The sequence below is a fragment of the Triturus cristatus genome, chromosome 3_2 (genome assembly GCF_964204655.1).
Source record: "Triturus cristatus chromosome 3_2, aTriCri1.1, whole genome shotgun sequence".
NCBI lineage: Eukaryota > Metazoa > Chordata > Amphibia > Caudata > Salamandridae > Triturus > Triturus cristatus.
This window is the reverse complement of record NC_140584.1, coordinates 625110608-625132878: the sequence shown is the minus strand read 5'-3', so window position 1 is coordinate 625132878 and position 22271 is coordinate 625110608. Positions and strand designations below refer to the sequence as shown.

Sequence of the window (22271 nt, the reverse complement as noted above, 5' to 3'; positions counted from 1 at the left end):
GCCACCACCAATACTAGTACCACCAATACCACCACCACGAAGACCAATACTGCCAACACCAATACCACCACCACCACCAATAACACCAATACCAGCCCCACCAATGCCAGTACCAATACCACCAGCATCAATACTGCCACTAATACCAATACCACCACCAGTACCAATACCTATACCACCACCATCACCAATACCTCCACCACCAATACCACCACCACCAAAACCACCACCACCAATACCAATAGCAATACCAACGCCACCACCAATAACACCACTACCAATACTGCCACCACCAATGCCACCACCACCAATGCCACCACCACCAATACCAATACCACCACCTCCACGCCTCTCACTCACTAGCAATAGCAGGGGCGCACTGTACGAGGCCGGAGCTGCAGCCGAGACCATCCCTCCCTCCCTCCATGCCTGCCATAAATCACTGCCCGCCCTGCACCAGGAGGTGAAGCCAGGGCACTACTATAGCTCGAGTGTTTTTTGTATTAGGCCGAAGATAGCAATGACATTATGCAATGCCAAACTGCACACTCAAATCACGGAGAGGGCAATGCCACACTGCACACTCAAATCAAGGAGAGCGCAGGAAATAGCCCCCCCTCCCGTTCTTCCTCCTGAGCCGTGACAGTGTGCTCACAGAGCGAAAGGTGTTGGAGCGCTTGTTAGTGTTTATAGCTCGGATCATATGTAACTCTCACTTCACACTTTGTGTCTATGTAATTTACAACACTTACATATCTTCTTCACTGCACTAATTTTAACTACTTTGAAGACGTCAAAGGCCGGTCTCTTCCTCTGATATTTACAATCTAACAAGCGGTCCAGAAGGCCCTTTATTGCAATGCAATAGGTCTCGCATATGCGAGAGTTTAAGCTATTGGTATTGTAAATGACAATGCCTTTTGTTTATGTTTTAAAACCCAAAACATAAATAAAAGGCATTGTCATTTACAATGCCAATAGCTCAAACTCGCGTGAATCCAAGACCTATTGCGTTGCACATGCTTGTTTTTTTAATTGTACGGTTCATTTATGTGGGTATCTATGTCTATATTTGCTGCAAATTTTGACATATATTCACACTTATAAAAATGTGTATTACCACCTGTAGATGTAGGTAAAGCAACAAAAAAAAACACAGTGACACCGCAGCTGGGATACAAAGCATTATTTATAGATATACATATATTTATACGGTGCTTTTTTTATACTTGTACAGTTCTGTCCAATGGAAAAAGGAATGGGAACAGGAAATCATTGGGGCATAAGGGGTAGGAGAAGGGAGACTCACTCGGTATAAATACAAATTCCCAAGTCGAAAACAAATGAACAATAACAATGCTAGCAATAAAATCTCACACAGCGGGTGGGAGGGTGGGTAGGGGTTTGGACGGAGCCTGGAGTCAAACACAGATATTGTATTAAACATAGAAAGGGAATCAATCCCACAGATAAACACATACAACTTATAAAGCTTCTACATCAATAGGAACACACACAGGCAAAATGGCAAAGTTACTATGTTGGAATGTGGACCCTCCAAATGGCCAGTGCTGCAGTTCGTCCCATTCTCAGGGTTCACTGCTACAAACCCTCCCTCCTTAAGGTCAGTGCTGCAGTTCGTCCCTCTCCCTGGGTTCACTGCTACAAACCCTCCCTCCTTAAGGTCAATGCTGCAGTTCATCCCACTCCCAGGTTTCAGTGCTGCAATTCAATGCACTTCACAGTGTTTAGTACTGTAGGCACTTGTATTCTCATATTGAGTGATGCTGAATCTCCCACTCCCAGGGGTCAGCGGTACAGAACCATCTGTTACCAAAAATGAAAGCATCAGACTACCGCAAACCCAAGGGTCAATGCCGCAGAACTTCCCAATCCCAAAAGTCAAAAGTATCAGACCCTCCTGCTGTCGGGGACCAACATTCCGTTCTTAAAGTTCAAAGCATTGGACCCTCCCAGGGGGTCAGTGTTGTAGATTCCCTTCCAAAGTTAAGTGCCCTGGAAACCCTGGCTCGAGATTCCACTACTAACTCTTCACGGACAGTGTTTGTGGTGTGGACTCTCCTACTTCAGTGTTCTGGACACTACCACTTACAAGGGCAGTGTACATACACCCTCAAACTCTTAGAAGTCAAAGAAGCAGTCCTTCTGCCCCAACACCCATATAAGCGCTCACTCTTATAGGTATCCATAGGTGACCCTCATTGTCAGTACTGTGATCACTCCTTCGCCCAGGATGCGAGCAAGTACAACCCCCTTTCCATGAGTCAATGCAGCATATGCTCTTGGGATGAGTGCTACAGAATCAGAAAGTCAGTGTGGCAGACTCTACGCTGCCCAGGGATAAGTGATGTATACCTCATACTCCACGAGATCCGTCTAACTTCCACCCCCTGCGGTAAATGCATCTTCCATTTCCCAGGGTCTTAACTGCATAAAATGTCGGTTTCGCCGGCCGTCTTAGGATGGCCAAACCGACATGCGCACTTACATTTCTTCAACCCAGCTGTCTTGCACAGCTGATGGGAGAAAAAGCACAGGATCCCTGTCCCTAACTGACCAGCATTTCGGCCTGCTCAGACCAATCCTAGTGCTTCTCTCATACATGAGAGCAGCGTCTGGATTTGGTGGGGAGGGGAGCAGAGGAGCTTCAAGGTGGCTGGAGCAGAGAAGCATCAAGGAGGCATCCAGGAGCAGCAGTTAAGTTCTTTTTTAAACATTATTATGTCCACCCCGTTCACCCCACGCTGCCCCACTAATGTTTAGTTGCTGCAGTCACCACAGACAATATAACTTGAAATTCTCAGAGGGCAGCAATCATGTGCAAATGCAGATCACTCTCAAAGATGAGGCACTGTAGGCAATAAAGCCTTCCTATCCAGTTCGACCCCTGGGCTCACTTTGTGCTCAAAAAGAGGGCCCTCAAGAACTCATAAAGCTGAGCAATCCATGAAGTGAAGTTGAGAATGAGACTGCACCACTTCCACATTGTAGTTAAGTTTAGTGCATTTAACCATGCAGCTCTGATAAGTCACATCTCCATTCCCGGCTTGGTCCCTGCCTTGGCACAGTGGGTGAAACCCTTCTTTGGTTTCCTTACTGACTGCCTACCTTCTTCAGTGTAAGGATTCTGTAGTTTAATGAGTTAAGACTGTAACAGTAAAAAGTACATAATAGCAATACAAGTTTTCATCCATAAAAGCAAGGTCGGCAATCCTCCATTATTGATCGACAACAGAGTTTGCAGTCTCCTGTTAGTTAGCACCGAGGCAAACATCACCAACTCCAGACACTGTTTCGGTTGTAAGAGCCCTGACTGCAGGCAGATCAGCCAAGGTCTTAGAACCTTGATCTACGGCACATCATCCAGGGTCTTGAAGTGCTGACCTAAGGCACATCGTGTAGGCCCCAAGAGGTTTTACCTGACATATCATCAGGTTCTGAGCGACCCAAACCTAGACACATCATTCATTTTTGACAGGCTTAATCTCAAGCACATTACTAGGGTCTCAGAGCCCCAGCCACAAACCCACTACCAGAAAGCACTGGAGAAGCAAGGAAAACATTCTAGAATACATACACTTACACATACACTTTACACTATGCTGTAGAAGATCTTCGTTGAGTTGGGGCAGGGTGCATCAAGCATTGCAGTCCCGCACAAGCAAAAGTCCCTAGTACTTTATGAAGGTGAAGTACTCAGGCTTATCAGACTTAGGAAAGTCCTCATTTTGTACTGGTTAGTACAATTCCTCAGGTGCACAAGTCAGGGAATGTTCCCAAATCATTCAGAGAGGGATGGCCATTTTTATTGGGGAGACAGATTCCTTAGGTTTATCAGACTGGTAGAAGGCACAAGTACATCAAACAGGAAACAGCCCCCAGCTGAAGAGGGCAGGAATATTCATGGGTCAGTCAGGCTGAGGCAGGTCCATTGGTGTATCAGGCAAGGGAAATTTTTGAGTGTATCAGACAAGAAGGCCCCACATGGATCTGGCATGAGATTCCCCAGTGCATCAAGCAAAATAAGTCCAGACCCTATCAGGAAAAGAAAAGTATCTAGTTCTATTGCACAGGGGAATTAGGCAAAGCACCCAGGTGTATCAGGAAGGGGAACATTAATGGGAGGTACATTTCTGGGTGTATATTTTGTATGTAAGGCAGAGGAAAGTCCACAGATTTATCATGCAAGAAAAAGTCCCCAGGTGTAATAGGAACAGCAAAGGAAAGTCCACAATGATGTAATACTCAGAAAGGTCCCAATGTGACCTGAGCAGAGAAGGCCTCAGATGCATCGAACAAGGCACCTTCCTGTAGCATCAAACAGGAGTAAAATCCTTTAATGGAGCACAAATGGGGAGGGGGGGAGCGGTCTTTAAGTGAATCCGACAGGGGAAGTCAATTGTATTTGACATGTAATGTTCTTGGGTATATCACACAGGTGGAGACACACGGAATATCATTTATGGTATCCCTTGATGTATTAGACAGTGGATGCCCATTGTTTATTAGGCCTGTGGAACCTCTATGTATATTAGTAAGGAGAAAGTCCCCTGGTGGTTAAAATCAGAGCTTTCTTTCTTCGGTAATGGTGTCCCCATATTAACATAATACTTCTGCAAACAATCCCTCCCATTATTTTGGGTTTCCTCACTTGCTGTTTTGCAGGTACACTGTTTTTTCTCTCACACAAGCATACACAGGCCTGCAGTTGCTTGAAAACACACAGGACGTGATGGGAATGGATTGTTAATTGCCCACTATTTAGATCTTATCAAACAGTTTGTAGGTCGACACCTGCAATTGAAAACCTCCTTACAGCCTCACTTTACACTGTAACAAGAAAGGAAAGTGAGTAATGCATGGGCCGTTCTACCGAGATAGCAATGTCTTGCCCTTCTAATAGCGTATGCCATATGGGTTTGCAGAAAAAGCATTCATTACCATACAGGAATCACAATCAGGGATGCTTGCAATGTATTACTGAGGGCATTAAGACACTGCCTAGCAAGTTTAGTGAACTGACCATACCAGTTTCACCAATGCTAAGAAGAGTTCAGTCCCTCAATGTGTAGGTCAATTCTAATCCACAGGCACGTCTGTTCTTAAGGAATGGTGTGGTGGACTTGAGTTCCATGTAACAGCAACTCTCACCACAGGAAGCTCTCCTTTAGTAATCAGTACTTAGTGGTGCTGGTTGGTTGGTTAAAAATCCCAAAGAGAAAGGGGTTTGACTGTGGGCTTGGACAGCTTACATAGATCTACTAGTATTACACGTGATTGAACCCATTTATCCTTTAAAGCTCAGCCTTTATAACCACTGTTGGGCCACTAAACACCTGTAAAGAAGGTCACGAGTGCACAAGGTAGACGATGAATCACAGTCTGCATTGCTGAACGGTTGTTTGTTGAAAACCTCCAGTTATCATCCCATAGTGCTTTTAGGTCCCTGATTGATGGCCTTCAGAGATCAATTTTTCTGCCGTGGAATGGTTGTCAGGGATCCTTCAAATATCATTCTTAAGTGCTCTGGGATGGATGGCTGAAGGTCTTTATAGTTCAGTCTTTGCAGCTGTATGATGGTTGGTTATCTAAGGGCCTTCAAAGATCTGTCATTCGGGCTGTGGTATGGGTTGCAGAAGGCCTTCAGAAGATCAGTCTATAGTGCTTTGGGACTGTTAGTTGCCTTCAAATATTGGCTATTAGTGCTGCACGAAGGTTCATTGTTGAAGATTGCCAAAGAACAGTCTTTAGTATGGCAGGATAGCTGGTAGAAGTCCTTTAATAGGTTAGTGTATAGTGCTGTGGGATGGTTGGCTGATCGCTTTCAACTATTAGTCTTTACTGATGTTCAATCTTTGATTGATAAAGACCTTCAAATATCAATCTTTAGTGCTGTGGGATGGTCACGTAAACTTCAGAAATCAATTCCAGGAAATTGGGGTTGGTTGATGGCCCACAGATAAGTCAGTTTTGCATTTGAGAGATAAGCAACTGGGTTTTTATCAGATTGGTTGTGCGATGCTTTTCAGAGAGCTGCATGTTTATTGGCAAACTAAGCCTTCAGAGACCACATTGATCAGAGAGAGGGCTACAGATAACAGTCTTTAGTGCTTTGGGTTGAAGAACGACCTTCACAGAACAGTCTTCAGTGCTGTAAAATATTTAGTAGAAGGTCTTCTGAGATGAGTCCATAGTGCTTTGGGTTTGTGAGATGCCTTTATAGACTAGCGAAAAGTACTGTAGGTTATTTGGCATGACTGTTTCAGACTTCAATTTCTAGGCTGGTTGATGGCCCTCGGAGATCATTTGATAGTGCCATTGGCTAACTGTCCAAGCCCTGCAGATACAGGCCAATAGAGATGGGGAAAATTGAACAGAGAAGGCTGCTTACAGGTAGTGTCAAGTTAGCAAAGGTCTTCAGAGATCAGTTCTCAAAATATGTATTTAATGTACAAAAGGCAAACAGGTTTACTGCAAGCACAACTTGTGCAGTGGGGTAGGTGAATAATTTTGCATTTAATGTCTCTTAACTGTTAACAAACTCCTCACTGGAATGTGGGAAAGAATATCTACTATTGCAAACATTTCTTCCAACGCAGTCTGACAATATGCTTCCAGTTTAACTACAATATCCAGTGGCATTGACAGGAATCCAGTAGTGATCACATTGTTCCAGTGTTCAAGGTAGCATGTATGTAGTTCTTGCATAGCTTAGACTAAGGTAGCGAGCAGTAAAGCTCTGGAAACAGTTCAGCTGAGGCTGGATGTTAACATTTTGCAAAAGGTTTACAACATGTGAACAACTTCACAATCTTGGAGAAACTAAGGAGATTCAATCACTTCTGTGACAAACAGAAGAATCCATCAGAAGATTGCATGACCACAATGGGAAATCAGTCATCCACAGCATAATTTAGTAACCCACTGCAGACACTGCTGTCCATTTGGAGCCCTATAAACTCTACTGGGCGACAGCCCCATTGTATAATCCAGTGATCCATCAAAAGATTCAGTGATCCAGTTGCTAATGCAGTATTGCTTATCCAGTGTTTTAACATCCAGTGTGAACACTGAGTTGTGAAAATCCTAAGGTAACTACATAAGGGGCAACAGGAGGAGCATTGTCTGTCAATTCAGAGATAGTCTTTCCCTCCTGAAGCCAGAAAGCTTTAACAATGCCAACAGGTTCAGAAGCACAGCTTCATCTGCCATATTTAGCCTCCATCGCAGGCAGCTGCCAGCACTGAATGAGAGTTTCTAGTACAGATCAAGCTTGAACCTGTTGAAGCGATGCTGCAGAACTAAGAATGCAGTTACTCTAGAGGGCAGGGGAGAGCAGAGGTCCGTTCTCTGAAGATCGATGGTGGTGTCTCTTCCCTTACCGCCCGGTGGACTGCACCAGGCCACAATTTGCGGAACTCATTTGCATAGTCTATAAAACGTTAAATAATAGTCTGTGAACAGGGGTCTTTGGAGGTCAGTTTCCGCCTCAGTGCTGCAATTCGCCTGTCCCTGTAAAAAGAAAAAAAGAAGAGAATTTGAGAAGAGAAGGAAAAAGATAAGATACTGTGTCCCTAACAGAACACTGCGCTCTAGGCTTGCACCACTTATCAGCATACCACCTTACCTTAACAAATCCTTAGGAGGCACTGCTTTCTCATTACAAACTGCCATGCCCTGGAACTCCCTACCAGCCAGCATTAGAAGTACCCAGGAGCATAAACTCATCAGAAGACAGTTGAAACCATGGAAATGTCCTAGATAACTGCATCACCTTCATCCAAGCAACAGAGCCCAGAAACAGTCACATCATCAAGCACAAGCCTCACCTTACCACCCACCAACTGCAAATAACTCAACCAGCAAACTGCTTTCATTATTCAGGTAAGTAAAAAGGGCTGACCTATGGTTTGCCATGGTATTATACAGTTATGTACTTCCATATATAACTGTTATGGCCCACAATAATGCTTAAAACAGAATACGCAGCAGTCAGCAACAAATTGTAATTGATAAATATTACATTTATGTAATACATATCTGCTATGAGGGTTGTCCATCACCAGCACTGTACAACCAAAAAAAACCACAAATACCACCAAATGAATAGGCATGGAATCATTGAAGAGATCTGTCACACATTACTGGACAATCTTGGAGGACTTTAGTATAGTCCATTCACTGCAAGTCCAAAATATATATATAGTCAATTTGACCCCTTCTTTACATCTCATATACACACTCAGATATTGGATGATAAAAAAAAAATGCCCATCCTACAGATCCTTCCACTTCTCTCTCCCTCCAGCCATGCCAACTAAAGACTACAACTATACACAACATCTCAGACTGGACAACACAGAGCAGTAGCCAGATAAGCAGAATATTTCGTTAAAATACCATAAAGGAAACTGCTGGTTTCAAAGCTAATCTCATACTGAACACCATAAAACTGTGCATCTGTTTCTTTCACTTCATCATCCAAAATATTGCTTCACTCTTCATCCCAAGACATGATAACTGCACCTCGATGGTCATCATGCATCACAAGGAAACACTTCCCACATAGACTCAAAACAAAAACAACGGGGCAGATTTATGAGCCCCTGGCGCCACTTTTGCGCCACTTTTAACATGGAAAAAGTGACGCAAAAGTGGCGCAAGGGGCTCATAAATATGCCCCAAAATCCTTACAACCACACACCCTACATGGTGTAACATGCTACTCATGTAGGCAAGCACTGCAGCGTCCCACATAGGGGTAGTAAGTGGTATACAAATGCTGCAATACAATACAATGAACATACATGTACACACATGCACCAGCAAGTATTTGTGTAATAGGAAATCCCGCCAGTGCTGCAGCATTGCTAGTGTTTTTTGCTTTGAATAGAGCTCTCAGTGTAGCACTTTCCACTGATGAATTTTCTACTTTCCCCAAAATATTTCAGGACTGGAAACAGAATAGTGAATAGGCCTCCTGATCCCAAATATTTTAGGACTGCTGTTTCGAGAGTAAACTTGTCAGGCATTTTATAATCTCTTTTAAAACGTATATACTTTGTTCCAGATGTAGCCGGGCAACAAAGATGCCCTTCAGTCTGAAGTATACACCACGGCTTACGTTTTTTCTTTCTGTATCTTTATTAGTGGCCATATAGCTTTGTGTTACAATCGAGGGACACAGAGAAATAATAGGCTGGAGTTCTGCATTTTGTTAATTACAGACCCACTGCCTGACCATGTTTAAGCTCTTTGTGGGTGGTTGGCAGTGTAGAACTAGTTCTGGCCATCCGACAACTAAGCATGTACCGTTCCTGGCCAGTCCACCATCTGGGCATTCCACACCTTTGCCATGCAGTCGTAAAATCCCACAGTCTCTCCCACTCTTTAGCCAGTCCTGTTCTAAACATCCCAATCTTTTGCCCATCCCACCCCTAGGCTTTCCTACATGCTGTTCATTCCAAGGGTTTTTGTCGAGAATACTATAATGAATGATTTGTGAATATTCGCCACCACGACCAGGGATTCTTTCAGAGAGTTAAAGTCTGCCAGACACCACGGTGGAACAGTCGCCCTACTTTGGGCAGCTTCTCTGCCATCATAAATGCCACACTAGCCCATATACCTTAGTGGACTCGATGGCAGTCAGTCGTATCTTTGCTGGTGAAGCATCTCCTATGTACATGGCTCACAATAGGGCAGCTAAGGAACAAATGCAGGATTTATTGTTTTTTTGGGCGTGGCAGTGTCTCCATTACCACCTCCTCTAAATAAGACTTGTATTTTTACTTTTGATTGTTATTTTTACTGTAATCTCTTTCCTGGGTCTACTTTAATGTGTACTTTGAGAGAAAGAAAGACACTTTTGTTTTATTATCTTAAGAATGCTCTAATTTTAAGTAAACTTGGACTTCTAAATTAGTGTGCACCGTTAGACTGGCATAGATGAGTCCAACCCGGGGATGAATTTTCAGAGCGAGAAGTCCACAAGCTCATGCTGAAGCTGAGTGGCGCCCATAACATCTAACAGTGCAAAGTAGTGTGCAGTGCATGCCTCCGTCAAATTTAGAATCAAAAAGAATTTCTGCAGAGAATGAGATAGGTAGTTTTCAACACATGCCCTTGCTGCCATTTTGAACTGATCACTGAATCTAAGAAGATAGAATAAGCTGCAGCTTTATAGTTAATCACTCAAATGCTTCTGTTTCTTGATGTATAATTTCCCTCTGTCTGGACCAGAGAATGTCTGATGTGCGATCACCTCAATGGGAAGAGGTCACTTACATATGGACAGTAAAGTTGGGACTGCATGTGAAATGAGCGGAGGACCACAGAAAGGTAAGGACTAGCAATCTCTACTTGCTATCTGACAGTGCTTTAAATGGGCAGGTACTGTCCGGTACGGGCACTTAGTTTTGTTGAGAAGGAGAGTACCTGTACTTCTCAAGAGAAACGTAATATTTGTAATTGGAGAGTACCAGCACTTCTCAAAAACGAGCAGGTTCTCTGGTACAGAGTACCTGCACTTCTGATTTTCCATTCCAAGAACTGCTATCTAGGGGTTTAATCAATTTTTGCTCAAAGAATAGGATGTTTATTTGACGTCTCGGGGAATCAGATATGTGAATGTTTAGAACAATTAATTCTTCTGAAGGAGAAAGTTAGATAAGTGAATATAATTTGAAGCACAAGAGCCTGAATGTAAGGTTCCTATAGCATGAGTGCTTGCAATTCACTAATGCATCTGAGGAAAGTTATTTCGACTAGAAATGCTACTTTCCATGAAAGATACTGGAGAGGGTAGGAATGTAGGTGTTCAAAACGGGCCCCCCTGAGTCTAGTAAGGACTACATTGAAATTCCACTCAGGGGCTGGGGGACCCCTTGGGGGGATGACTCTTGTAAGACCTTCCATAAAATCTTTCAATGACCGATATGCAGAAAAGGGAAAAGTGTTCTCTGTTCAGCATATAAGCTGCTATGGCTGCGAAGTTAGGTCGAATAGAGGTATATGCTTCTGTATGTAGTGCCTGGTGATCATGTTGTCTGTTTGGATTAAGACTAACTTGCCCTGAATCTGTGTAAGGAAGGCTTTGAGGGCAAACTGGACTGCTAAAAGCTTGAGGTAGTTGACGTGGTCTCCCTGCTGTCGTGGGATCCACAATGCCTGTCCTGTCATATGATTGAGGTGTGCCCTCCATCTGACTTGTGATGTGTCGTAGTAATAGTGAACTGTGGAATAGGGTCTTGAAGAGGTGGCCCTGCAACAGGTTGTTGCTGTTCCACCACTGCAGGGAGCGAAGACACTGCCCTTTATCAACACTAGATCCTCCATATGACCCTCCACTGGAGACAACTGTCAAAGCGCCGTTGAAGAGGGCGCATGTATAGCCTGGCATGGGCCATTATGGTGATTCAGGATGCCATCATGCCCAGCAGGCGCATTACTATTCTGACTGGGAGAGGACGATTCGTCTGAAAAAGAGGGACAAGCTGCTGAATCGCTGGGACCCTATGTTGACTGGGGTTGGCTTTGCCTGTACCTGAGTTTAGGGTTGATCATAAGAAGGGCTGAATCTGTAGATGAATCAAATGTGATTTGGTGATGTTGATTTTAAATCTTAGACTGTGGAGGAGAGAGATGGTTGTCCAGGTATGGGCCAGGCACTGAAGCCTGCTTGAGCATTTGACCAGCCAAACGTCTGGATAGGGGAAGATGTGGATGCCTCTCTGTCTTAGGGGTGAATCATCCACCATTAGGCATTTGATGAAGACCCTTGCCTTGGTGGTAACGCCAAAATGCAGAACTTTGAACTGTTAATGAGAATAACTTACCATGAAGCTCAGGTAGCATCGGTGGGCTGGAGTCATGGGGATATGGAACTGTTTGTCTTTTAGTTCCAATGCTGTCATGAGGTTGCCCTGCTGCAGCAAAGGGAATATGTCCTGATAGGGTACAATGTGGAAGTATTGGTTGAGGAGCCTGAGGTTGAGAATTGGCCTGCAGGAGAGATCTTTCTTGGCAATGTGGAAATAGAGTGAGTAGATCCCTTTTCCCTGTTGTTGCAAGGGAACCAGTCTGATGGCCTATTTTTGGAGAAGGGCTTGCACCTCTTCCTCTAAGAGGTAGATGTTCTTTGTTGAGGTGCAAGGTACAGGGTTGTGTTGGGAGGGTATGTGAGAAGTTCTAGGCAGTAATCGTATTGCACCACAGTTAGAATATATTTGTCTGAGGTGATTTCCTGCTAGGGTGGAGGGATATTTTGGGGCTTCCCTGACAAGTATTTATTGATCAGGGTGGGGAAGTGGAGGGGAGGGGGAGTGGTGTCAAGAGTCAGTGCTTGGTGGTGGTGGTGGCCAAGTTGCTGCTGGAAGCTCCCTTGCCTCTACCTCTGTTATTTCCTTTATACCCGCCCGTAGTGTACCCTCAGAGAATGAAGTGGTGGTAGACTTGTTGTTGTTGTTGACTATGGTAGGAGGTAGCATTGGAGGTGCCATGATACTGTTGCATCTGAAAGGAGGCTTTAGGGGCCAGGGCTTGAAGGGCACCGATAGCCTTCGCGGTATCTGTATACTTTTATATCTTTACCACCATCTGGTCAACCTGTGGCACAAAGAGGTGTTCTCCATCAAAGGGCAGTTTCAGCAGATGTTGCTGCACTACAGATTTGAACCCTGCATGCATGGAGTCGAATATGGATACTGGTATTAATCCCACGGCCTGCAGTATCCACTGCTTCTAGAGCACAACGAATAGTGTCATTGCTGTTTATCTAGCCCTCTGTGATCTGTTTCTGCCATTTTTGGTGATATTTAAGTGAGAGATGCTGTAGCAAGGCCTACATTTGGTCCCAATGGGACCTGTCATATTGCCAGTAGGCCTACTGCGTTGGCAATTCACCAACGATTAGAGGCACCTGTGCTACCCATTTCACTGCTGCGTCCAACTTTTATTTCTCCTTATTGGGCAGGAAAGTCTCCACCATCCCTTGAAAGTTTGTACATTATGTGCAGAGTGTACTACTAGTGAGTCTGGTTCCACGTGGCCCCCTGATGTATGGAGGGCTATAAGGTGAGGCCTTTTACTTGCATTCTGTCCTTGGGTTACTACTTAGGCGTTCACAGGTACTTTAAAGGTTTATGTATTTGGTTTTAACATGCCCTTTATTATGGGTAAGAACTAGCAGTACCTCCTGTTTTGGAAAGGGTTTCCACCAAATAGTCATCCTCCTCATGTACAATGTGATGGTCGACCTTGTGGTTACTCGGCAGCCTTTTGAAGTACCTCATGGTAGGTGTTGTCATCATGGGTGGAAAGAAGATTTAGATGGGGAGATAATTGGATCAGGGGAGCAAGGATAACTATAGTGTAGTCTTCCCACAGATACCTCCCTTCAGCTGGAACTTCTGAGAGGTCATATGGGCATCCGAGTGGCAGGGACTGTGTGAGTAAAATGATGACTGAGGTGAACCCACAGGAGTGTAAAGCCTGTGTTATGTGTAAGGAAGTTGAGGAGGAGGTTGAGGTTGAACAGGAGGGGTCATAGAGGGATGGTAGATCAGGAGTAGAAGGAGAAAGTGAATGGGGCACATCCTTTTGTCATTGACTTTCTCTTTTGGCGATGAACAAGAGTCTCCTCAAAAGCTGGTTTTCTCTTGCACAGCAAAGTCTCAAACGATGTTGGTGGTCGCTTTGTTGTGATTTTGCCAGTTTGAGGGTGGATGTACAGTCTTTTCTGTCTGGCACCCAAGTCTGCTTGTAAGTGTTCCAGATTCAGTTGTCCTAAATAGTCAGGACCTTTTTATCCAACAGTCTTGGAACTGACACTTGTGTGCTGAGGCTGTCCGGATATCTCTGGACACTTTGGGAGTCAAATACTTTGGCACCATACCATAATTTTGTCCCAGGGAATTTGGTGTCAAAGTCGGGTGAAGTCCGACTGTCTCAGCTCCGCGTTAGCTCAGGGTGGCAGCGGCATTTTGTGACTGGCTGCCATCTTTGGCATCTGCCTGGGCTTCAGTGTCAGGGTGGCGAAGATCTTTGTCTTGGTCGATGGCTGAGAGCCTGTGGATGTGGGTATTACTGATGCAGAGGGTTTCTCTTGAGGCTGAAAGGCTACAGAACCATGTGGTGCCCTGGAGGGTTGGCTCTGCTTCGATGAAATGCTGGCAAGACTCTCTCAGTCGTGGTGTTGTGCCTCTCGTAGAGGCCCGTTGATGGCATAAGGTGTGGTTCATACTTATCGCCTGCGGTGTAATCCGTGTGTGTGGTCCCATGGACTCGTGGATGAGGTGCAACTCTTCATCCTCTGGATCCGAGCCAGAAGAGAAGACAGACTCTGGTAGATGCTTGATGTTCAGCTTCCTCAATGCCAACCACAGGAGTTTCTTCCCCAAAGATGTCTGGGGCCTCTACTACAGAGCATTTGTACATCTTGTGATGTGCCCAGCGTCTTTCTCGAAGGTAGCAGTGAGTCTTCTTGGATCTGAACCCCAGGAAAGCCTTGCGAATGGTGTTATCATCTGGGGACTAAATTATACACCTGGTGATACTCAGACCAGAGGAATTTCTTACTGCAGCGGGGGAACTGTTAAACAGGCATCTGTTCCATCACCAATTCGGCATTCTCCAGCATGAAGTCAGTGAGTTGGCACTCCAGAGGCTCGGCCCACCCGAGTTGGTCCAGAGGCCCAGCAGCATAGTGTTTTTAGTGGTAGTCACTGTCAGGAGATCTCAGTGATGATACGGCAATGGAATAACGTCTTAATCTGCAATGCTTATCGAAAAGAAAACCAAGAACGGTAGAAGAAAGTATAGATAGGGACCTTGTTCCTGGAGCTCTGGTTATGCACATCCGAAGCACACAGAGGAAAAAAACAATTGAATCTAGGATCAGTGGCTACACTGAATGCCAGCCTAAGGGGAGTCACCAAACACCTTGTGACTAGAAAGACTTCTTCAGAGAAAAACAACTTGCAAATACACAAGTCCAACAGTAGATGGCAGAAGTATGCAGAGCATGTGTATCTACAGCAAAGTTTGCAATGAATAGATGTTTCAGATGCAGAATTTTAATGAAGATATTTGATAAAAGGAGCATAGCTGTGTCAGGATTTCCCTTTAATTTGATGTGTAATAGAGAATCTGAGACGCCTGACAGTAGGCACAATAAGGTGTTCAGAATGTATAATGTTTTATGTTAAACCATTGTATTTACAGAAACTGCTAGTTTAACATTTCTATGAAGTATTGCCATGTTTCCCTTATTTCAGCAGTTGAGCATGACACATCCTTCCAGGCGGTAGTCATTTTTGTGTAGTTTAGTTTAGCATTACTGCCTTATACTCTGCTGGGCACTGCATCTGATACAGCCACCAAGCTCCTTGAAAGCACACTTGCATACTGGTGGAAGGATAGGTGGCCCTATATCCAACTGGATGATGAAAAATAGTTCAAACATACTGATCTATGGAAGATCCAAGGCTAGAACCAGCACATCTTTCTATTCAGGAATCCCTGTGGAGGGGAGGCTGGTGGCTAGATCTCTCGATAATTCTACATTCGATATTGCATGGAGCTGGCCAAGTTGGAATTTTACTAAACACTAATGTAAGGGATTTTTCCTCCACTGTTTTTGCAAACTACTCAAATGGCGTTTGTCATTTTTTAGGTCGAGCCGAGCGTTGCAGCGCATGCGCTGCTCGCTTTATGAGGCATGCAGTATTCATTATGGCGTGGACCACCCACCTTTTTCATTGGCGTAGGTCCTAAATGCTGCCTTTCGATTGGTTTTAGGCTTGTTAGTCCCTCCTCATGGCGCCCATGTCGTCATTTGTATCCTTCCATGGCTACTGGCCCCTTTACTCCGAAAACTATTTTGTTCCCTGTTTCCCCCTACTCCCTCTTGCAGTCCGTGACTTCTCAGCACCCTCCTGCCACCAGTCAGAGACAACCTCCCTCGCACAGGGCAGGAGCATCCTCGCCCAGCGTCTCTGACAAGTGGCACACCTCGCATGTGCCAGGGCACAGTTCATACCACAGTTTCTCTTCCTGGTTACCTGGGCATGTCACGAGCCCTTCGGCACGTATGCGGTGCTATTTCAGACCAGCTTGTGTCTTGGGGAAGGCGGGAGGGGGTGATGAAGGAGCAGCAAAGAAATGGTTCACACGATACCCTACACCTCCCTGCACCACCCCCTCCCTCTGCCCTGGTTCCTGTAAATTCTAAAGCTATGGGTCCATGCTGGGCTCATTTTATGGGGCTGCTGGCTTTGACGCATGCTTTATTTCAACTTTTTCTTCCAGGGGCAGACCTCCGGCCATGTGTCGCCCCCATCAGCTGCTCCTCCGGGGAGATTATAATTAACACTCCCACTGTTGTACCTGATTGTTTCTTCCAGCATCGTGCACATCCCCCCCCTTAAGTCCCTGCAGCTAAATTTGGTAAAATGATTCTGCCGCCAATCAGCGTGCTTCAGGGGCAGGCTGGCCACTCACAGCAATGTGTCCGAGGGCGCCCAATCCTGGGGGGTTGTCAGGGGCAGCTGCTTGGGCAGGGACAGTACAAGGGGGCTCTGGACAAGGAAGTGGTGTGGTGTGCCTGGCAGAGAAGAGTTCCGGAGGATTCCCCGTCACATCTCCATCATTCCCCACTGACGTGCGGGCAACACTATCACAATGGTAAGGGGTGAGATCAATAATGCTGAAGGTGTGCTTCTGTAGCACTAAATAACTGTCGACTTCTAAGCGATATGATAGAAGACAGCACTGTTATCCGGATGAAAGGTAGCTATTCGTCTGTGTCTGAAACTTGATTAGCAAAGTTAGCCCATCGTACATAGCCCCTTCATACTCCATTGATGTAACCCAAAATCAGTGGACCCTTGTCATCTGCGTCAAGGAGGATAAAAGGCTGAGTCGTCTCTTCCATGAGCCACACCTGTGACTCGCACCAGGCTGTTTCTTGTGCATAGCAGAGCTATAAATGAAGGGCGACTGCTTCAGAGTGGCACCCCTTTTGCCACAGACAGATCTTTTCAATAATACCAATCACTTTTTTTGATTTTTCCACAGAAATCACACCAGTTTCCGCAGGCGGTGCATAATCATACTCAACTACTTTTCTGGTTTCTAGGCTCAGGAAACAGAACATCAATGGATGGTCACGTTGAGAGACGTATAAGACAGCGGACTAGTGTCACGACCCTAGTTGTAGGCGTTGAAAGGAATGACACCCCAATATTTTAATTTTCCAACTGACCAATGAGGTACATGAGACTGTCTGGGAAACATATCATATATCATAACAACGACATCACGTTTGCATGGCCTGTACAGCACCTGGTTGCAGCTTTGAAGCGCTAATTTTCCAACTGACCAATGAGGTACATGAGACTGTCTGGGAAACATATCATATATCATAACAACGACATCACGTTTGCATGGCCTGTACAGCACCTGGTTGCAGCTTTGAAGCGCTATACATGTCAGCTACTTCTCTGCGTTCACGTCAATGTTACTTGTTTTTTCAACATTGGAAGAATGAAAGACTCAGTTGGCCTCATCAGCCTAGGACCCACTATCTGCTATTTTCACGCCGACAGTGGCAGCAGCTGGCATTCTACAGAAAGAGCTGCCAAGAGTCGGGTTCATGAACACTTACCTCCTCCTCATTAGGTAGTTTTCCATCTCCAGGACATAACACGCGCGCAGATGCACATTTTGCGCGCGCACCTTGGAGTGTCGCCTGGGTTCACTATCGCGTGCAGTGGTGTGAGGTCAGGACATTCTCTGGTGTCATGGAGAGTGTGATGCTCACAGAAGGCATGGGTCGAGTAGCGCCCTCACGCTGTTGCTGTCTGAGGGACAGGAACTCGGGGAACCCACATCCCATGGGTGCGCTAATCACTCAGAGAGCTCAATAGTGTAGCCGCTGTGTCTCGGGTCCTAGTGTAAGGAAGGAAATTCTCCCGCACGCCTGACAGCTGTATGAATTATAAGATACAGCAATAAACAGAGCTCAGTGGCCTTCCTCGGGCCTCTGGTGCCGCTGCACGTGCTGCACCATTTGAAGCCACTTCCCTGAGAGAGTTGAGTTCGCTGGCGCTCAATCTTGGAGTGAGGGCTGCTTGCCACATCCAGGAAAGAGGTCAAGTGGGGGATAGCACAAGGGGGGTGGGAGATCAGTGTGCAGCTGGAAGGGTGGGTGAGGTGCAGCTACAGCGAGGCACTGGAGTGAGGTGGCACGCAGTGCAACCACGGGTGCATGCGGTCAGGCTTAGTTTGCTTAGAGGTGGTTTGATATATTGTGGCGGCGAAGGTTTGAAAACTATAGTGGAACTATACATATCGAGAGAAACCCGTCCGTCAAAATGTTGCTGCTGTGAAGATTTATAAGGTGGCGCATACAAAGGACAGGCTCGTCACAGTGCAAGAAACTGCGGAGGATGTGTGAGAATCGGCGTACGTGTACTGGAAAGAGTCTGTGTCAGAAAGTGTGAGTATGAAGGATGATGCGAAAGTCTGTGAGTTAGATGTTATGCACTTGTGAAATTTGATGGTGCAAGCTGCCTCGTGAATAATGCCCCAGGACTTGTTCTGTTTTTACAAATTAACCACTGCCGCCATACGTGCACTAGCTCCATTGGCAGCTGTGGACATTAGCCACATCCCCTGCCCACTTTCATGAGTAGTAGTTTGTTCTGTTTTAGGCAGCTAACAGGAGAGAGAGCGTGGGAAGGTAGGTGACTTATAATGCATGTATGAGTGTGCTGATCACTGAGGTTGTGCATTTGAGAGAGAGTGCAAGATTCTGTGTGTGTGTGTGTGTGTGTGTGTATGTGTGAGTGCGAGGGAGTGTACACGTCATAATAGCTGGGAGCGCATGTGTGGCAGCAGTGGTTCATTTGTAAAAACAAAAAAGGAGTGCTGGGGCTCTATTCGGGAGGCAGCTTGCACCATCCCATTTCTCCTGTTAGCCGCCTAAAACAGAACAAACTACTAACCATGAAAATGGGCAGAGGATGTGGCTAATGTCCAGGGCTGCCAATGAAAATAGGGTAGCAGGTTCGAGTCTGGGCATTGGCTCAACACCCTACGATTCTGGGCAAATCGTTTAATCTCCCTGCAAATGAATGTGTCTTTAATTGGTGCTCAAGAAAAGCACCACTGTTGATGATTAAGTGCTTCAGCACTAGAAACCACCAGCTCAAATTAAGCATTGTCTGGTGTTTGAGCAAAGGTTTATGTGCATATGAAGCGATTAGAAGTGTGTGGCAGACAGTGGAATATTGTGTCTTTGAGTGTGGTCGTGAGAGAGAGAAAGACTATGGGTGAGCATATTTGTGTGAGAGTGTCTGTGTTTTTATTTAAGCGTGTTTGCATGTCTATGTGTGTGAGAGTGTCTATGTGAAAGAGTTTGTGTACGAGAAAGTGTTTGTGTGAGCAACAAAGTGAGCGTGTGTTGGTGTATTGACTCCAGGCTGTGGATACAGCCTGGTGTCTTGAGAAACCAGGGCTATTTCATACACAGAGGCAAGCAGGGGCCTCACTTCTCATCTGAGAAAGGGAGGACCACCTGGTGGAGTAAAGTCAGGAACCGGTACATCACCGAGGCTGGCTGCCCTGGAAGCAGGTGTCCTGTGCAGAAAGGGCTGGACCAATGTCCATAACATTGGAATGGGGATCCAGAATGTAGGTTTCTGTCTTGTGTTCTTTTGTTTAAAATCCAGAACAATCTCCAGATCATAAATTTAATCTAGTCTGTTATTATTTCCTTCCCGGCTACAGAGTGGGGTTTGTATGTCAATAAAATATGGAGATCAAAAATTGAACGAGGAGTGGGGAGAGTGGCTCAGGCTAACTTCTCCGACGTTGCTCTCAAGTTGAAAGGAAGGCTGTGCTAGCCGGTGTGGAGAGATATTGGATCTTTGGCCAAAATAAATGTACCGAAAATGTTTGCTGTGCCTGTTCTCAGGCGCGTATTTTTGCGCATACCTATACAACTATTGAAAAAGCAATCAGCTCTTTAGTGTTTATTATCTCTGAGGTGGAAAGACAAATCCATTGTTCTAACAGGCACTGTAGAAGTTTGATTTGAAAAAAGAACTTTTGGGAGTCCAGGATCTACGACTGTTTCAGAAATGCTATGTAATTCATCGCTGGTAGAGGTGGCTTACTAGGTCCAGACTGGAGACCTCGTTGGACGATAAGGGATCAGGCAGCTTTACAATTCACTAGATACCTGACCATGGACCATTTTGATGGATTAGTACATTGTAAAGCAGCAATACTTCCTGTTTGTGCCAGGATTGACAAGACCTGGGACTGTCAAAGAGACATATCTGATTTCTCATTATGTAAAATCCATGTCAGGGTTAACACTGCTTTGGAGATCTTGGGCTAATACCACTTTAAGTCTGGGAGAAGCATATTTGGCAGTAGTACTGTTATGTTCCACTTTTCACCCTCAAACGACTGTCCCATCTGCAGTACAATGTCAATCAGTTGAGCATCGGCATGTGGGGTTAAAGGGGTACATTTGGATGTTTTCCCTGTGCCCCTACTTTTATGAGGTAGTGTGATTCCTGCATCAATGTTGACAAAATTATTGCTATTACCTGTATTTGTTCATGATGGTTAACTTTCGGGGTATCAGGTCACAAGAACTGACAGATTTCAATTCTGAATTGGAGTGATGAAAGAGTCTGGCTTGCAGTTACTAGCTCCTACACCGAGACTCTCTGTGTAAAAGGTTATTTTTTGGGAATATTACATACCATTTTGGTCAAAATATTAGATTATCTACCACATCTTATTGCAGTGTTGTGCATCCAAGTAGTAATGAATTGGAATGATATATATATGAAGTACTTCAGTTCATATCTTAAACTCAGCCTAGGGCATTTCCTTGTTTGTAAATTTTCTACTGTGATGGGTCTATTGATAGAATGTGTGAAGGTCTCTACTCTATACGCTTTTACTGTATAAACTTTGGCTGTGAACAAGAGAAATGACTTACACCAAGCAGAAATCTATGCACAAACCTAAATTGAAATTGTAAAGTTTTTTGTAATTACATAGATATGAAAGAAACAATGCAAAAGGGAGATACGTCACGTAAATCTGATAGAGCGTGGAAAACATTTGAGAATTACCATGTTCAACGCTTGGATTGAATCTCTGTTTTTGGTTGAATGCCATAGAGAGATAGGGCACCCTCCTACCATTGTATTGTCCTGTGGGTTTCTTCATTTTATTTGTTTTGTCTTGTCTGTTTTTGGGGTTGCTTCTGGGATCAGGCAAAACATCTGGGCTTTTCAAATGGAGGCCACTGTTGATGTTTTATGTAACAGCTGTTTTGATTTTGAATAAAGATAATTATATAAAAATATTCCTTGTTGAGCGTCTTTAATGCTAGGAATTCGCAAAACCTTTCCAGTGCAATACGATTGATTCCCTAATGAATAAAACATACATAGAATATATTGTTCTATGTCCTGTTCCCATCGTAGAACAGTTGCAGCTGCAAAGTTTGATGGCCAGTTTTAGGTTGAGCATTCGAGACCTCTTGTATATACTTTAGTATGTACTTATGTGTGTATGTACTTTGTGGGCTCTGGAGATCAGCCCTAGGACTTGTCTACTTCCGCTTAGGGACTTTTTTTTCTTTTCAACTGCCTCTGTTTAGCTGTCTTGATAGAAAACGACCAGTAGAGGTCAGTAAAATACCGGAATTGCTTTTTGCTTGTTCAACTGCCTCTATTTAATGTCTTGATAGAAATCGAACAGTAGAGGTATACCAGAATTGCTTTCTGCTGAGGGACTTTCTTTTTTTATTGTTTCTGGCAACTGCCTCTATTTAACTTTCTTGATAGAAAACGACCAGCAGAGGTCAGTAAAATACCAGAATCATTTAAGCATTCTCTAGAAATTGTCTTCCACAAGCACTCGAAGACAATAATATTTTTTTCCAAATCGTGTATTTTCAGTGATATGACCCACGAAGGCCCTGATTTTATATTAAAAACAGAGCTTAGGACTGTACCATTTCCAGCTGAAAGACAATATTTCTCTCCATGTGTTCCCATATCTGGCGTGTCACGCAGTTTGGTGCTTACTTTTCCTCCATGTTAAAGAACAGTAGATATTTTAGCACCCAGGCTAATGTGCTGCATAGCTAAATACATATAAGGTCCCAAAGGGGAGACCGAATCCATTGCAAATGCTTGTTTCTGCATGCAATAGAA

At 44.7% G+C, this 22271-nt stretch overlaps 1 protein-coding gene across 2 annotated transcripts in view; it reads right to left on the bottom strand.

The window, feature by feature from the left end:
- Positions 1-1171: 1171 nt before the first annotated feature.
- Positions 1172-22271, bottom strand: part of MYRF (myelin regulatory factor) — a 449420-nt gene continuing 428320 nt past the window's right edge. For both annotated transcript variants that reach the window (XM_085648540.1, XM_085648541.1), the window contains one exon: positions 1172-7533. In XM_085648540.1, the coding sequence (XP_085504666.1) occupies positions 7441-7533 (93 nt within the window). In that variant the 3' untranslated portion in view covers positions 1172-7440. The remainder of the gene's footprint in view (positions 7534-22271) is intronic.